The sequence below is a fragment of the Brachyistius frenatus genome, unplaced genomic scaffold, assembly GCF_029030835.1.
Source record: "Brachyistius frenatus isolate BFR_SWC_R1_liver_20210118 unplaced genomic scaffold, ASM2903083v1 Contig_110, whole genome shotgun sequence".
NCBI classification, from domain to species: domain Eukaryota; kingdom Metazoa; phylum Chordata; class Actinopteri; family Embiotocidae; genus Brachyistius; species Brachyistius frenatus.
The window spans coordinates 642,922-661,684 of NW_027210709.1; the positions used below are offsets into that span (position 1 = coordinate 642,922).

The following is an 18,763-nucleotide window of genomic DNA, read 5'->3' on the forward strand; positions in this document are numbered from 1 at the left end:
ATATCCGCATGTGACCTTATACACAGAGAAAAGATCCGAATCAATTCCACATAGTGAAGTTTATCGGTTTTTAAACTAGAAACAGGTTAAAAAAAAAAAAAAAAAAAAAGGAGTACTGGTAGTGAACCAAAACTTAATATTGCCCAAAATCCTGAGTTGAGGTAACTGGAGAGCAAAGTGGTACCTGTTCATTCTGCGGTCATAATTTCCTGACAGTGAACACGGTACTATACAACACCCTCACTTGATAGATGGCCAGCGGACACTAAATATAATGGGATGCAGCGGGAGAGAGAGTGAACAATGAGATGAAAGGCCCAAAGATAAGCCTGCAGAGATGAAGTGATAACTGGTCTTGTTGCAGAAACATTCTGTACAACAACGTCGTCACTCTGTGTGCACCTTCCTGTGTGGGACAGATTCTCTGTGCTGCTCACCTGTCCCTCCCACTCATCATTAAACCTATGAATAGCTGTCGTCTGCTCCGTCTAATAGAGTGTGGAGTTTTCCCCGGACTCCCATATATGCATTATTAATTATCTGTTACAGGGCTGAGAGACGGAGCGGGAGAGCGAACATCGGGTATCTGGGTTGTAGCTTGCAACCAGATCTACGCTGTTATGCAAACATTGTTTGTTGTTATATTCGGATATGAGGGCTCTCAGCCAAACCCCGAGTTGTATTTTAGTCTGAATCTATATATGCATTTCATGTTTCTTTTCCTGCATACCCACAGTTTTGACTGCAGCGTTCGTCAGGCGTTTAGCAGCGACAGAGACGCGGCTGCTGTGGTTTTCTTCTCCTCTAACAAATGTATTAAATAGCTCGTCTCTTGTCAGGAGTTACCCAGATATTTTCTCCTTCCTTTGAAGCGGAACTGCTTCTGAAAATGTTGGCTAATTCTCACTGCTTAGTCATTGACAATCTGTGCCAAGATGAGATCAGGTCCAATCAATCTGGTCCACCCCCGCCCCCCCCGCCCCCCCCACACACACAACCTGTCAGACCCGCCTTTACTTAACAAGGCAGGGGAATGATGGGATGTGCCATCTGTGTAAATTGCTCCATAATCTCATCTGACTGGCTGCTGCTGATGAAAGACAGAACGTGGTCCCCTTTACTCTCCCTGTTTTTCCAGACATTATTGGCTCACCTGTCAGACAGCACTACTGGCTTCGGTCGCACAAAAGACATATTAGGGGGAGAAAGTGGCAGCTTGAACCATGATGATTATCATCTCCGTCTATCCCGGATTGTTATCATTAGTGTAGAGACATGGTTTGCATTTAGACTCGGAGTTAAAAAAAAAAAAAAAAAAAAAAAAAAGGGCCACATGTGGCTGGAGATCGTTTGACATCTGTAGTTCAACTCCAGAGCAAAGAGACAGAAACGTCTCACGCACACATCTTCAGCTGAAGCGCGACACTTTTCAAGCTTTTTTCAGTTTCTGTCATTTCTGGTTTTAACGTTTTTCTTCTCAATGACATTCAATGGCCTGATTGTGGTCCCAAGACCCGCACCACAAAACCATTTAACCACTTCTAACCGTCTGCTCTGTGTTGTTGGTTAGCGCTGACAAGGGTGCGTTTTGTGTCATTGCCATGTCCGAGGAATGCTTTGTCGGCATCCTCCAACAGAGACACGCTTGTTTTCAGAGTACTACTTTTATCATGGATAAAATACAAAAATAAAAAAGTCATTTCCGGGCCTCACATGATTCATGACCTTTACGTGGATAGTTTGTGCTGAATTAAACTCCAGGGTCCAGCAGCAGCAGCAGAATTTCTCTCGTAGATGGAGAGCTTCCTTCGCCCTCCGGACTTCGTGGGTGGAGATCTGGCTCATGACCTTAACAGCATGTCACTCCTCCTCCACTGTGTTTTCCTCACCTGTCTTCCTCTTCCTCTCTGCGAAGGTGCAAAAGCATAACTACCGTGAAAGTCACAACAATGAAAGGCTCTTTGGCCTGTATTTATGGAGCCTCGCAAAGCAGCAGTGCCAAGTCGCGGACAGGAAATAACCCGTCACTGTGAAACTTCTTATTTATTAGCATCTGCAGTGTAGCCAGACATTTTATTTTTGCCACGTCGCCTCGCTGTGTGATATGAAATCATAGTGGCCCCTTTCTGTAACTTGTATTGAAATGGGATTTCTCCTTTTATGATAAATCAAGAGCACAGACCAAGTGTCAGCCCACCTATTGGGTAGTGAGCTTTAAAGCCTTCAGTCAGGCATTTTGGCTGTCGCCATCTTGGTTTTTGGAGCCAGAACTGACCATATTTGGGGAGAAGCGAGGAGTGGATTCCGCCCACCTATTCCTGCAACCTGACTGCCCCCAATGCATGTCAATCAAACCAGGCACGCCCCGAAACATACCACTGTTTTAGGCCTGATACATAATTAATAATGGAATTATTTTCAGAAGGATTGAATTCAGCAAATTATACCATAATACATACTTTTTACTTAAGGGAAGAAGTTGATGCTTTTTGAGTGGGATTTAATTGGAGCAGGGGTGTTTTTGGAGCCAGCCCCTAGTGGCCGTCTTTGGTGTTGCGCTTTAAAGCACTTCGGCATTGGCTTCCACTTTCAGACCCACAGACTACGTCCATTTTTATGAGACAGACCAAATAGAAACTCTATGCTGTTTGTTATTGTTATTCAGTCACTGACTCTCAAGACTGGATTATCATCCAGTCAAAGGTTGATAAGAGTTTTAACCACTAAATATCAACATCGAAGGGTCATCTTGAATTATTTGCTAATCTTGTTTCTCCATCTTGTACAGTAAAAGGTCCCTTTGTTTAAGCCTGGTTTAAAAAAACGATATTATTATTTTGTGGCATGGTGCATATTTCTGAATAACATTTATTTATAGCAGTATTAATTGGCGACTTGTATCACTTGGGGCAACTGAGCAAGCTGTAAACATAACACCGACATATTGACATGCAGCAAACATGTTTCCTCTTCTACACGTCCAGCAGACACGGAGCAACATTAAAACTCATTTGGAGTCACCTTCGTGGCCACTTGGCAAATTTAAATCCAATAATTATCTGCGTGTTGTTCTCCACCAACTCCTGAGGAACGTATTTGTCTGGATCAGAGGTGGAGGCAGATAGAAACGTTTACCCAGGACCCCCAAACATGTTAAACCTGCTCTGCCACCACAGTGAACTGGGATCCGATTGTCTGGCCACATTTCTGTCAGTCTCCATCTTACTCAGACCTGGCTGCTCCTCTTCCTCCACACCTCCCTCCACCCCCACCTCTCCTATCTCCCACAGCTGTACTGTGGAGGACAGAGCAGTGAATGAGGCCTTTCTCTGAGCGTCAATGTCGCACTTGTGTGTCAAAGCCAGTGGGAAAAAATGCCTCAGCGTTTGGCAAATTACCCCCAATTTCAGAAAGCCCGCCTCAACACTTGAGTGTGTTGTCGGTCGTTGTGTCTTTTCACTGAAACAAAGGAGAATGCATGAAACACTGCATGTGGGATAAAAGTTTCTGTCTTAAAGTTTAAAGGAAGTTTTATGAGCTACAGTGAGCGTGTTTTTCTTGTTCGTCTTTGTTCCTGCCCGTCATTCTCAGCTGGTTTGAAAGCTCTGAAGGCGTCTTGAATGTACCAAACAGCTTTACAATCACTTAATGAAAGCACTCTCGTTTATCTGTCTCGGTGTTCGGCTCTCTGTAGCTGCCAGCCGCGCTGAAAAGCTGCACAACAGATTCCTCTCACAGCATGTTTCATATTCCTTGTCATCACTTCAATGACTGTGGTAATGCAGGTTCCTGCTCTGCTTTAGTGAGGCCTGAATCAGCCTGACTTCATCCCTGTTTCATGTGATAATCCACTCTGTTAAATGAGTCCAAAAGGCTGAATTAGAATAATTAGACATGTCTAAGTGCACAGTTTATCCAAATGTTGGTGAGTGCTGCAGTGGTGACATAACTGTCCCCCTGGAAACCTGGAAACCTGGCACAGCGAAACGGCAGCGTGCATCAAAGTCTATATCGAGGGAACGGGGAGAAACGGCAGCGTGCATCAAAGTCTATATCGAGGGAACGGGGAGAAACGGCAGCGGCCGCAGACTAAACTAGATTTTTTTTTTTTTATACAGCACCAAGCTAGATCTCCTTCCTGTCATCCTTCATTGATTTTGCAATCCAGTGGCATCCAAGCAGAACCATACAGGCCATACACCTCGGTGTGCCGCTGATAGCCAATCTCTATTACCCAGCTAGCTCCAAGCCTTTGGTTCGAGGGGCTAACCCTCTGGGGGGAAGCAGACAGAGGGAGAGAGCTCCTACTGGTGGATCGGCGCAAATGATAGATTTATGAGCTGCTCGGAGAAAGGATCATCCCCTCTCCCCCACTTTTATTATCCCATCAGATCTGACGTGAAGGCAATAATACATGACGGCCTGTCACATTTTGCTGATCTGGTGGCAAATATGAATGATTTCAACTGCTTGTGTCTAATCAGCGTTAAATTGCTTCAGTAAATATGTTGGACTTCCAGCACTCGGTTTTCCTCCCGTCCCTCACTTTGAATGAAACTCGCTGTAATAGGCTTGTAATTGTCACAATGTTTAAGACCCGTGTTGGCTTCACGGTTCATAATTAGCTTTTAATGCACAGGGATGGCTTAAGGAGAGGAAACTGACGGAAATGAGGAACGAAAAGAGGCCTGCTGTGTGGTCATAGTAATTCAGGCTTTTGTTCTCTAATTAAATGACCTCGGAAGGGAGCGCTAAGCTTAAGTGTGTGTGTGTGTGTGTGTGTGTGTGTGTGTGTGTGTGTGTGTGTGTGTGTGTGTGTGTGTGTGTGGCGCCTTCTGATATGGCGGTTTGTGCCAAGTGTGTTCAGTCTCGCAATGAATAAGGCGTCTACTACAAAGCCTAAGAAGTGCTCTCGGTGCCCGCTCTGCCTCCTTCTTGCTTGTTGGAAATTTGGCACAAAACACCGTGTCTTTAACAAGTGGTTTCAGGGCCCCTTCACATAGTTCAGGACGTTGTAGTTTGGGACACGGTGTTTTCTCACCCTCCCCACCTTCTTTAAAGAAGAATGACATACTCCAGGACTTCTTTGCTAACTGGAGCTGCACACCAATCTTACATTAGTGTGTTTATTTTATAGCCAAGCAAAAGGAAAGTTTACATGTCAGCAGTTCAAGAAGACCATATTTCCTAACTGACCCCTGATAGTACCTAGCCATGTAAGTTCATTTGGTTTTACTTTGTTTGGGTGAGCACAGTATTCAAATAAATTCACTTTAAATACACAGCAGCAGCATGTTTTTACAGTGTCCTCCGCTCTGTGGATGATCTACAGATCTCAGTCAACAGTTCTGTTTTTTCTTTTTTTTTCTGTGGAAAGTAGGCCCAATGAGACTGTTGACAGCGAGGTCTGTGGATTGTCCAGAGTTGTTGAATATTTCAAATGTTATTTGTCAATGCTGTGAGCACTAAAGACAAATTTCCTTTACTCCCATTGTATTGGGATGATGGCAGAAATCTCAAAGTTTGATATCTCAAAACTGGGCCAAAAAAAAGAAAAGGGGGAAGAGTATAGTATGTTTTTGTTTGTTGTTTAGCCTTTTCAAAACCCCGACTATTTTGTTTTAAATTGGAAGTTTCCCAGTTATATTAAATATTCATTATTAAAAATACAGTGTGTGTGTGTGTGTGTGTGTGGAAAAACACATTATCTGCTTTTAAAGTTGCCGTGGCAACATTTCTAGCAAATGGTTGCCTATTTGCATATACTGCCTATTTTGCATTAGGAGTCTAGTCAACTGATGAATGCAAGTCTACTGCTGTAACTAAAAATTATATTGTAGTCATTATTACTTAATTCACTCTCCCTTTTTGGTCTGTTTTGGTTTCATTCTTCGCTGTTAAATGCTCCGCTGTGTTCACTGGCTAGTCGCTTACTTCTGCAGTTTGGTTGTGGGCAAATAATGTACAGGGCTTGTAAAACTGTTTGACTGAAAACAGCTGCCTGCTGGCTGAAAATGACTTTAAGAGTGAACCTAAACATTATAGTTGTGACTGCAGTTCGGTGATAATTCTGATAAATATATATATTGTAAGGGCCCGGGTGACATGTTAGGTTACCTGTTCAAAACGTTAGTGTTCATTCTTGTTGTTACTGTATTCAGATAAGTTGTCAGACCTGTCAGTCATCCCTGTACCTATGACAGTGAACAGTGTCAGTGCCTTATATTATAAGTAGAGTGCCTCCTTTCATATTACGCAAACAGCAGTTATTTGACCCATTGTTAATGAAGAGATACTGATTTGAGCCGTTTTAAAGTTAATCTAATCCCCCTTTTCCAAATAAAACCAGTAAGAATAGCACAGATAAGACCTCAAAGAGAGAAATATTTGACAGTCTAACTTCGTGTAGGACTCCATCACTCAGACTGATAAAAAGTGTTTTCAGGGCCTTTAACAGTGTAAAACAGACTCTGAGTGCTTGAGACACCTGGCACTACACATCAGAATAAAGGCACCTGATATTTTACGACTGTATTGTCACGGGTCGGGACGGCAGCTCTATTTCTGTCCCTGCCGTTCTCCGTCTCCCTTCACTGTTACTCAATCATAAAAATAAAGGACATTTAAGCCGAGGCGTACCAACATAGCAAACTGTTATTGCGGTTGATGTTGGCGAACGCATGCTTTCAGTGGATGCGTGAATGAATGTCTCCATCGCAGTTGTTCCGCGCGGTGACAGCCTTCACCCGTTATAGCCACCTGGCACGTTCTCCACGCCTTCGGCCCGGAGCACCAGCTGCGGGCGTGTGGAAGTGGTGTGACTCCGTCCGTAACCAGATCCAGCTCTGATGAGTGGAACATTAACAGCTGCTCAGGAGGGTGTAAGAGAAGGGGCAGTGTGTGTGTGTGTGTGTGTGTGTGTGTGTGTGTGTGTGTGTGTGTGTGTGTGTGTGTGTGTGTGTGTGTGTGTGTGTGTGTGTGTGTGTGTGTGTGTGTGTGTGTGTGTGTGTGTGTGTGTGTGTGTGTGTGTGTGAGTGAGTGACGAAAAAGAGGGCAGTGGACTCGCAGGCGATATCTTAATTGGCCCTCGGTGCCAGATGCCAGATGCCAGCCTGTAAAGCCGGCCGGGCCAGTCCAGGCTGTAACTGTCTCAGTTGCCAGGCACGGCTTTAGGAGCCCACTGGCTCCGCCGAGAGCTCCCACGGGTATTAGGTTCTCCGGCGTTGTGTTGCCTCCCCTACCTCACACGCACACGCACACGCACACGCACACACACACACACACACACACACACACACACACACACACACACACACACACACACACACACACACACACACACACGCCCTTCTTCTCTCTCCATCCTTCCTGCGGAGCACTCTGAGGCTTTGTCAACACCCGTCAATCTGAGGCGAATTCAGATGAAGAGAAGCCAGAGGGCGACAAAGGCCAGGCCTCCTTTGTGTTCGATCCATTCACAACGAGGCACTGAGTTCTGGCTTTTCTGCAGCTTCGTGCGGCGTTTAGGTGGCGGTGCCCCCCTCAAACCTCCACCCTCCTCATTTAACATGCCCTGTAAATGTGTAGTTAGCGAACAAATAACTGTAGCCTTACAGTTTAACTGACAACCTCACACCCTGAGCCTTTTCACACTCCTTTATATGTGATACTCAAGAAATATGATTAGACAAATCATTTCACACTATCTTGGAAGGTAAAAGTACATTTATTGGATCTAAAACGGGAGCACACACTCGCACATTCACTCTGCAGTTAAATAAGGAGGCTGGAAGTAAAGGTAGAGAACTGATAATCAATAAATCTGATTAGCGAACAAGAGAAATGGTACCGCAGCGTGAAATAGGCTCTTCACATAATGATTAACTAATATTCCTGTTTGACATAATGCTTGATCCTCAGTGTGCAGCAGGAAAAGAGTTTTTAACTATCTGCTCTCGACAGAGACGGCGTTCAAATGAAATGAAAATTCATTTTTAATGAAGTTGCAGTTGAGTCTCTCACACGGCGCTGTGGCCTCTTACAAGGACGATGTTATGAGGTATAAGTGGATCAGATTTGAATTTAAATCTACAATTATAGCATCTATGTCAAGTGTAGTGATTAAACTGCGTATTTGATAGTTGTGAAGCATGTTAGACATTAAGCAGTGAAAAGACAAAGCTCCAGGGATGTGGGCCTGGTTTTGCTGAAAAAACACATTTTTATTTTCCACTTTTGACCATCTACACTTTCTTTTGGATGGAAAAGTTTTCTTCACACCTGTTCTGCTTCACAGGGGGTCAAAGGTCAAGTTCCATTTGATAGCAGCCACACTTGGAGCAGCTCAAGGACACAGCGGTGTTTCTGCTCACTTTCCCACACTATCTTCAACTCTAGCTAAAAAAAACAACAACCTTAATCCTTATCTGAACTCGCCTGTATCTAATGTCCTGTCGTCCCCCTCCAGAACGAGCCATCGCCAGACACGAGGTCCGAGAGATCGAGCAGCGGCACACGCAGGACGGCCTGCGTGAACGGGACTCGGCGGCGGCGCTGTCCGACAGCGAAGATGGCGTGGTCATCATCTACAACCGCGTGCCCAAGACGGCCAGCACCTCCTTCACCAACATCGCCTACGACCTGTGCGGGAAGAACCACTACCACGTGCTGCACATCAACACCACCAAGAACAATCCGGTCATGTCCATACAGGACCAGGTCAGACCAGGTTTCATTTGTGACCCCGATTAACTTTTTGTATCACGCACAGCCTTTCAGTAATAGTAGTGGTTTTTTTTTTTTTCAGGTGCGGTTTGTAAAGAACGTGACTGAATGGAGGGAAATGAAGCCGGCCTTCTACCACGGACACGTCTCCTTCCTGGACTTCACTAAGTAAGGAAATATTCCGATAACATAATGAAGGCAGTTCATCCACCCTCCTGTGGCTTTGATCAGTTAACTCCACCTTGTGGTCATTCAAAGCACTACACTTAATGTGAAAGTATAAGAGTAACATTGCATGAAGACAAAATTAATAACCTTATGTGTTTGACTGTGTCTCTAAATTGAGTTGTAAACAGTTTGAGTTCTCTGACCGATGTAATTCTCCTCAGGTTTGGGGTGAAGAGGAAGCCCATCTACATAAATGTGATCAGGGACCCCATTGAAAGGCTTGTGTCCTATTATTACTTTTTGCGTTTCGGGGACGACTACAGGCCCGGCTTGAGACGCAGGAAACAAGGAGACAAGAAGGTAAACAAACACAAATAGTCTCATTCTTCAATTTAAAGCTTACGTTCACAATTTTCTGAAATCTTAGTGTTTTTTTGTGATTTTTGTCTCTTTGCTGTGTTCTTGTGTGACTGTAAATTAGATTGAATTGAATGATCTTGAACCAACAGTGAGGCTCACATTACAAATAGTGAAACTTTAATTATTGTTTCTGTTCATGCTGTCTATTGAAAGATTCCCTCTTATTGTGATTTAAATGAAAGGGACACGTGCAAAAATGTATTTAAAAGTTCATCTGAAGTTATTTTTAGGCTTCAGCAGTGAAATTAAGTACATCATCCAAAGTTACAGCATTTTCAGGACGGGATTCCCTGTTTGTGCTTTCCCGGACCTGTTGCCTGACAAGCCAAAGTGGAGGAACAATAACACAAAGGGTCTGATTTACTAAAGATCTGCGTGTGTAAAATCACGTGCAAAATTATCACCACCCGCAAAACAAGGTCCAAACTGATCTACTAACGACGTGCAGTGATGATTGCATCGTTCAAACGTGCAATTTAACACGCGTTGTCTGCATATGTAATATTGGGCATTTCTACTTGAGCATGCAAAATATTGGGAGGGGAAATGCAAATACTTGCATTTACACCCACAATGATATTAACTAAACCTGAAAGTAGAAATAGAAGTGATTGCGTGTCTATTTTAGTACAACTGAAAGGAACGTATTAATCTTATTGTGGTGAGAAAGAGACGCAGAGGAACTAAAGAATGCGTAGAGAACATGTTTTCACAACCGTGTAAACATTGTTCATGTCAGAGGTAGAAATTATTCAGACATATCGTTTGTCCAGCGATGACATTTCTAAGTTATTTAATGAACTGAATGGTGATTGACAGCCGACAACGAGGAGAAGCCACACAATACCAGCAATTAAAAAAAAAAAACCTTCTTCCGACTCAGCATTGTCCTTCCTCTGGGTCATTCCAGCGTATCGCCGCGGGGGTATCCCGCCCAGTCCCGTTAGTCAGGTGTGTCGTCACAGGTAATGAATACAACGTCCTGCAAAACTCATAGGTGGGCAAAAGGCTTCATAAGGTTCCCGAGCACTCGCAAGACACTGAATTAAATCAGGTTACCTGCTCATCACAGAAAGATGTGGACCGGTGTTTGTTAGAGGATCTCATCCACCGTCCCTCCTCTTTTATTCACCGAAGTTTTAATATAAGCCGTTTTTGTTTTTTCACCTAATATTTTGCCTCTTCTATCTTCTCATAATTTCATCTGTTGATCTTTTTGTTTTTCCCACCGCATTGACTTCCTCGCTGATAATCTCCTATATAGCGTTTTGTTCTTGTTATATTAATATTTATTCATTTCAATGGGATCAGATTTACTTTTGCTTCTGCAGTCGTTCTGTTAGAACGGCAAAACGGGGGCAAAATAAATATGCACATTTTTGGAAAAACACTCAATTTAGTCCCCTTTATTTGAGATCTTAGTAAATCAGGCCCAAAGAGGGTATTTTTCCCCAAACGTTTTAAATACAGACCTGAATTCCAGATCTATTTTCTTCATACTTTCCATATGTTGTGTTTCAGACCTTTGATGAATGTGTATCAGCTGGTGGCTCAGACTGCGCTCCCGAGAAGCTCTGGCTCCAGATTCCCTTTTTCTGCGGTCACTACTCTGAATGTTGGTGCGTATTCAACCACCTGCTGCTTTACCACATGCAAACAAACGCTGAGTTTGAAATCATCAACTGTATATCTTGTGCTCTTGTACAGATACAATACTGTGTATATATATATATATACATATATATATATAGACAGTATTGTTTTCTCTTGCCGGGTCATTTGGATGTTCACAGGATACACGGGAACAACGAAGTGCTCCTGCTAACAGCCTGACAGCTTCTTCCACAGAGATCCATTGTTGTTCAAACAATTAAAACACATCAGTAAAATGGCCACTTAAATTTATTTTGAGTCGGTCCCACACCATTTTGGGGCATTTATTACTTACGAGCACACTGAGTGTTGTACTAATCCACGACTGAAAATAGTTCCCAACAAATGTGTTGTTTATTATGCTTCAGCAATATTAGCTTAAAAGCTACCGAGCCTGGCAGTTGTACAAAAATGATGTAGCCCGTTTTAGAGGTAAACCTTTATTTCTGTAGCCTGTGTTAAGGTAAATAAGTTAGTATAGTTCCTCAGGAGGTCATTGCTGTTATTTCTTTTCATGGGATTTGTTGGAAATAAGATAAACAAAGAATATCACCAACGTTATCTTTTCCTTCCCTCAGGCTCTTCAAACAGCTTATGAGCTGTATCGGTTTTATTTTATAACGCACCACATTAAGCCTGGTAGTCCTCCTCTATCTCTTCTGCTCCACTCTCTTCTCGAGGTCTCTGAGAGCTCTCTCAGCCTTGATCCGTTCTGTCTGCATTGTGATCTTTATCAATCACTCCCTGCCCTCACTCATCCCTCTCACCCTCCTTAATCTCTCCTTGACTCTGCCCTCCATCTTTTAACCATCTACCCTCTTCGAGTGGCTTGGATTTAGCATGCTGAGGTGCACTCACAGTCTATTACAGTAATGGAAACATAAAATAAATACTGAAGACAAAAAGGTGATGTTTCTGCCAGTCCCAGATTGCTGAATTTAACAAGGCCTTGCCAAAAAGTTACTTTATAGGTTAAAACAATCTACTTCCTCCTTTATTATTTATTTCCCAACCATGACGACACCCACTTTTCTTTCCAATTCCTTCCTACCTTTCTGCTTTGTCCTCTGCTCCTCCTGTTGTCTCAACCCTCTCTGGACTCGACTCACAACTCACTTCTTCCCTAATCATTCTTCCTGTCTCTGTCTTTGTGCCTTTCATGTCTCCTCTGCTGCTCCCCTCTTGTCCATCTTGCTCTCCTCCTACATGTCAGGCCTCTCATTACTCAACCCTCCTCTCACCTCTCCTTAAGGCAGAATAAAGAGAAACATATTCATATTAAATAGAGAAAACCTGATCTCTGTGCAGGAACGTGGGCAGCCAGTGGGCTCTGGAGCAGGCCAAATACAACCTGGTGAATGAGTACATGCTGGTCGGAGTAACAGAGGAGCTGGAGGACTTTGTCATGATGCTGGAGGCCGCACTGCCACGCTTCTTCAAAGGAGCCACGGAGCTTTACAAAACAGGTGCGTACCTGATAAACACTTTAAAAACACATCTGCTGGTTTCCTCCATCTTGAAACTTCAACACTTCCTCCATGTTGACGTTTCTCTGATCACGATTACAATTATTTAATGGCTCACTCACATTGCAATACTAAACATTATTTATGCGCGTGTGTGTGTGGCTGCATGCTATCACTTTGAATTGCTCTTCTGAGAATTGAACTGTGATTAATATGAACTCGTGCCTCTCGCTGATGTAGTTACAGATTAGTTACAATGAGTGGAGCCAGAATGAATCATGGAGAGCACAAAGGAATTCAGTCTGACAGTGATGTGAATGTACAATGACTCAATATGATGTTCATTATTTTCAGCACTCAGGTTAATCTGGTATTTATTTATAGACTTGCAAACAGAGCCTGTGATTCAGAAGTGACGGGGTCTCTATCCTAACTGGAAACATAAATACAGGAAAAGCAGATGTTTGTATTCAGACTCAAAGCTAATCTTCTCCAGTTAAAACCTGGTCGGCAGGTTTCTGACATTAGGGAGGCTGTGGCTCAGACGGTAGAGTGGCTTGAATACTAATCAGAAGGTCGGTGGTTCAATCCCCAGCTCCTCCTGTCCACATGCCTAAGTGTCCTTGAGCAAGGCACTGAACCCTAAGTTGCTCCCAATGGTGAACCATCAGTGTGTGAATGTGCTCCTGATGGCAGCACCTTGCATGGTGATCTGTCTCATTAGTGGGTGAATGGGAAAACCATGTTAAAGTGCTTTGAGACCGAAAGGTGATCAAGTACAGACCATTTACATTAGAGACACCCTTAATTTATTGAAACTGAAGAACTACAGATTGATTATTTCAATTTGTTTTCCTTTTTTCTCCACATAGTGACGACAAAAATTCAAGTAATTACTGCATCCAGCCTAAAATATGGCCAATAGCTCTTTGTAAAACAACATTTTTACACTTTTTGGTTTTAGTACAGAGTAAACAAACATGATATCACTTAGTGACCTCAGAGGTGCTGGTTGGGGGCTGTTTATAAGAGCGCGACCGATATATATATATATATATATATATATATATATATTGGCCTATCACAGATATATTGTATCCGCGTAAATGTTGTCTGACATAAAAACTTTCTTTTAAAAGAATATAGTGCAGAAAAAGATTCTTGGGGTAATTTAGAAATTGTTCTATTTGTATTTCATCAGTTCACTGATGTCATTTTGCCCAATAAAGTTTATTGGTAAACTGTAAGATATCCTTCCTTGATTACATCTTTGTCACCAGTGTTTGATACCCACCTTTTGGCAGGTATGTCGTATATTTTTTCACTCTAATATCAGTATCAGCATCGGCCCCAAAAATCTAGCATCAGTCAGGCTCTACTGTTCACTGTTTGTGCTAATTTAGGGTAATTAGCATCTGGCTAAAGCTTTATATTTACCATACAGATGAGTTTGGTGTTGATCTTTTCATCTAACTCTGAGTAGAAAAGCTAATTTCCAAAAACTGCATTAAGAATGTGAGACCTATAGCAAGCTAATCTGTGGCTTTTTTTTTTTTTTTTAAATGTTACGAGTCAGGCCACCCTCCTTAGGATATCGTTTCCAGTCATTTCATCCAAGTGAGCGTAGACCTCGGCTTCATTTGAAGCTCCTGTAGCAGCTTTTAACCGATCAGCATTGGCCACCATATGAATCCAAACTCAGCAGTCTAGCAGACCCAGGCTACCTGGATATGACTTTATATCTGAAACACTGCCTATTTTATATATAATGTGATAATGATTTAAAACAGTGACACATTTAAATTTAAACATTTAATGAGAGCAGAAAAGACAGAATCCTGTTTTTCTAGGAGTAACAACAACGAGCACATGCTGTTGGTCCTGCAGTTTGTATCAGAAAAGCTCACAATTACCATGTTTTACTCTTGAGGGCTCGTATTGTGAAAGGTTTAATGGTGACAGATTGTTTCCATGAATACTGCCAACAGACTTTCAAAAAAAGAGATCTGCTCCAATCAATTCTACAATTTTTTTTTTTTTTAAAGTACCACAAAATAAGATTGTAATTACGCCTACATTAATGTGAAACATCATAGGCCATGTGTGTATTTAAATGCTGAAATATTGAGTTCATGTCCTCTGATGCCTTTATTCCTCTCTTCTTTCTATGTAGGAAAGAAATCCCACCTAAGGAAGACCAGCGAGAAGAAGCCGCCCACAAAGGAGTCGATCGCCAAGCTGCAGCAGTCGGTCATCTGGAAGATGGAGAACGAGTTCTATGAGTTTGCACTGGAGCAGTTCCAGTTCGTCAGGGCACATGCTGTCAGAGAAAAGGACGGGGAGCTATACCTGCTGGCTCAAAATTTCTTTTACGAAAAAATATACCCCAAAAACTAAAGCGTGTTCATAGGAGAGTTTGGAGAGTTTCGGAGACGAAGGGAACATTTGGGACACGCTCAGCTGCGCAGTCTGAGACAAAAGAGAAGGAAGTGATATGAGACTCGGGCACCACTGCTGACTGCTGCGTGCCTCGTTCTGTGATCGATAACATGATGCGAAGCTGCGAAACAGTCCGGCTCTGATGCAGGAATGGTGACAGTTGTTGCTCACGTCTGTGCCAGCCATCTGGACGAGGAGCTCATGTTTCGTCAGCAGGTCGTGCTCCCAGCAGCTCCTCCACCCCCTTTCACTTCCATGCCAAAGGTCGCCCGTGCTGAGGGCCCCCTGCCGGCACGTGTCCGGAGACGACCCGGCCAACAGTCGATCAGACCTCGACTCCTGATTGACTCCACTGTTCTTCTATCCAGAAACATTTTCATTGGCTCTGTACTGTTTGGTTGTGTTTGGTTGTATTTTATCTCTTTGCTATGGTTGTCTATTGTATATACAGACATTTTTCATGGTGAAACGACATCCCCATGCCTCCTCACCACTACTACTAACTTAAAGAGACTTTAACTGTAAGAAACTTTGCTGTATTATCGGACTTGAATGAGAACATTTGAGGTTTTTATTCAATAAAATCCTGTGATCATAGACTATTTACTGAGGCAAGTGCGTTTTATACTCTACTTGATGTGTGACTCTTGTAAATGAGGCTTTTCTCGAGCAAGGAAGGAAGCTTTTACACGATATATTATTCAAGTGCAGATGAAGGTGAAGATGCTGCTTCTGTAAATATCCATTTCATTGCAGGTTGGAAACAACAGTCTGGATGTGTTATCAGTTTGTAAATTTCTTTCTGCTCTTTCATTTCACATTGAACTGCATTTATTTTTTTTATTTTTTTTTCATTTTCTTTTCACTGTTGAACCATTTAATCAAGGGTGCTCACTAATACTTTTCTCTGCTGTTTCAAGGATTTGTCTGAAGTATGTTTATTTGCTTTCTCGCTGACAGTTTGATGAGGAGGTCGATGCTGCTCTCCGATCAGCCTGTTGAAGTAAATAAAAGGCCACGGCGAGGAAATGTTGAGCTCAGCTGAGCACAAAGACTGGAAACAAGAAAAATCGGAGTCTGTCTGCCTCTGTAACATAACTTCCTGTAAAACCACAAACCTGTTTTTATGTGAAAAATTACATGTTAATTATGGAGCTTTGGAGGTGTTGATTGGCAGCTTTTGATACCTGTGAAAGGCGGGCTAACGGTTTCCTCTTTGTTTCCAGTTTTTATGCTTACCCGAGATAACCAGCTGCAGCATTGTACAGTAAAGAACAGACTGATGAGAGAGTGGGATCAGTCTTCTCATGGTGTTGGGGGTTTATTTTGGGTTTTAATGGCCTTCTATTTGCCACATAAAGTTTTTATATCCACTAAGAAGGAAAAGGAGAAAATGCTGTTCCCCCATCAACTGATTCATCTGTCATAGTAAGAAGTATTGTGAGCACTGCTTCACCTGGATAAACTGCATTGGATTGTTATTCGGTCAGTATTTAAGTATCCGGGTGACACCAGGTTTTCATGTGAGGACGTGCTGTAGTTTACCGCTCAGTTGTTGTGTGCCTTCTCTACAGCTCTTCTCGGGTTGCAGCTGTGTCCGATGAAACATAAAGACAACATGGCTGTCGTGTCTGTTTTCATCTTTTGATTGACAAACAATATACAGAAGATTTAAAAAAAAGAATACCAGAGATGTGTGTGTGCTTTTGTTTTTTTTACATTTTAGACAAATGTTCCTGTATCATCTTTATCACTTGTTACAGTGGAACGAAGTTTTTGAGGAGGAAACAGATGAAGGTGCAAATAAACCGGTTTATTTCAGGACCAGCATCCTGCAGAGGGAGATAAAGAGCTGCCAGGTCCATCCTGCCTCTGGCTGCGTGTGTGTTTATCATCTTCACATCATTTCAATGCAGTATTTTCTTCAGTACATAATAGTGATTGCACTGAGATAAATAAGTTTGTGTGCCATACAGCTTTTTATATTTTTGCAACATGTTATATGCACTCGTGATGCGTACCTTACATCCAGCGTCTTCTTCTGTTGTACTGTAACTACTGGTTCTCCAGCTGGATGTCATAAATGGAGGGCTCTGCATGCACATAGTAATATGAGAGGAGTCAACAGAGCCCAGTGAAAGTTTATATGAGCCAGTGATGCTACTCATCCCCGCTCTCAGCTCCGATAATCCCTGGACAGCTATCAGCTATTGGATTCATCCCCATTAATCTCAGATTGTTCTCCAGTTACAGTCTCTCCCTCACCCTCCTGTTTTGTTCTTTTTTTAAATCAGTTGCATCCCCAATATTGTTTATACAGGTTTCAAAATAAACCTGTTTCCAAAGGACATAGGGCAGGGTCTTTTTTCAGCTTTTTGGGTGCATGACAAAAATAGTTATGTGAAAGCATGACCCAAAATAGCACATAGTGTCACAAACAAATAAAAAATTTAAAAAAGCCATTTTTCATGAATTGGCTAAAAGAAAGTGACAATTTGGGGGTCAACACAAGACCTTATACTTAGATAAAAGTATATTTATTAGAAATAAACTAATACAAACTCACACTGCAGTGTGAACATCAGCAATATCAAGTGAATGTGTGTCCTACTGTACGTGCTGTGGAGTTTTGAAGGTGCAAACATAGAAAAAAAATTGGTGCCAGCTGGATGGAGGAGAGAGACCGAGTGAACACATGGCTCAGTTTCAATAGCTTGGAAGGCTGAGGTGAACTGCATTAGCTGCTGACCCTCCCATGTCAGCCAAATGCCCTCCAAAACAGGCATGGGACTATAGTCGGAGGTGCGTCACATGAGATTTTCACACCGAGTCAGTTGTGAGGTGTTATGGGATTTTGTGTCAGGGTGTTACACCTTCAAACCGCCAGATTGTCTATAAATTGCAACTTTAACCTAAAAAAATTGAAAAAGAAAATTATACATTTGATTTGTCAGTCTTTTTTTTTTTAACCTTGCCTGAACAATATCTAACAAAGTAGGTCGTTTTCACCCCATTAATCTGAGTAATAATCCCTGTGTTTATCGTCTGCTATAAAATGCCCACAGATCAATATTGTACGTTCGACTAAAAACAGAGCTGGAATAACAGACTCACAATAAGTGCCTGATAGTGCAGATATCAATAAGTATAAATTAACCTTCCAGTATAGAAATAACTTTATTGCCTCCATACCAAGCCATGAACCTGTGCAGTATAGGTTGTGGATATTACTGAGAGCCCGTTGATCCATATATGAAAGACAAAAACAGTCACGTCCTGTCTGAAGCACCTGTCCTCTGCAGAATGTCACCGTGGAGACAGACAGAAAGGCTGGACCTTCTCAGGGATTTAAACAGGAACACATGTTTCACAAGTCTACCCAACGAGGCCTCTGTCATTTTTATTCTGCGGACAATGCCCAGTTTATGACCGACAAAACCAGCGTTGTTGTCCGCACCAATAAATATTTGAGACACTGCGCCATAAGCACAGAGAGCGCCCAGTCTCTGAGACATATGGCTGGCGATGACTGTGTCCCTGTGGGTTATGTAATGCAGCAGTACGTCTTCTCACTGATGTGTGACATGTCATGCACTGGTCCTGGTGGAGAAGAGTGAAGTGTTTGTCCTGTGGTTTCTTCACAGCAGCTCCTCTTGATCTATCTGGCTTAGCAGCTCCAAAGTAAACCTGGACTCTTTTTTTTCTCATGCCAGCTCCTGTTTGCTCTGCAGCTCTGGTTGTCAGCACGTTTGTACAGTATCTGCAAGACCCTTCTGATTAAAGTTATACTCTCTTACAGTTTCATTATCCATGTGTAGTTGTTGACATCTTCTTCCAAGTGGCTACAGTGCAGTTTCGAGGTACTTTCCTAAAGTATTTATGTTGTGTCCTAC

General features: G+C 42.5%; 1 protein-coding gene across 1 annotated transcript in view; it reads left to right on the plus strand.

The window, feature by feature from the left end:
- The window catches only part of hs2st1a (heparan sulfate 2-O-sulfotransferase 1a), a 28,436-nt gene extending 9,762 nt beyond the window's left edge, over window positions 1-18,674 (plus strand). The window contains exons 3-8 of the mRNA XM_069712548.1: window positions 8,468-8,718; window positions 8,807-8,892; window positions 9,114-9,252; window positions 10,834-10,931; window positions 12,274-12,431; window positions 14,605-18,674. Of these exons, the coding sequence (XP_069568649.1) occupies window positions 8,468-8,718; window positions 8,807-8,892; window positions 9,114-9,252; window positions 10,834-10,931; window positions 12,274-12,431; window positions 14,605-14,828 (956 nt within the window). The 3' untranslated portion in view covers window positions 14,829-18,674. The remainder of the gene's footprint in view (window positions 1-8,467; window positions 8,719-8,806; window positions 8,893-9,113; window positions 9,253-10,833; window positions 10,932-12,273; window positions 12,432-14,604) is intronic.
- Window positions 18,675-18,763: the final 89 nt, after the last annotated feature.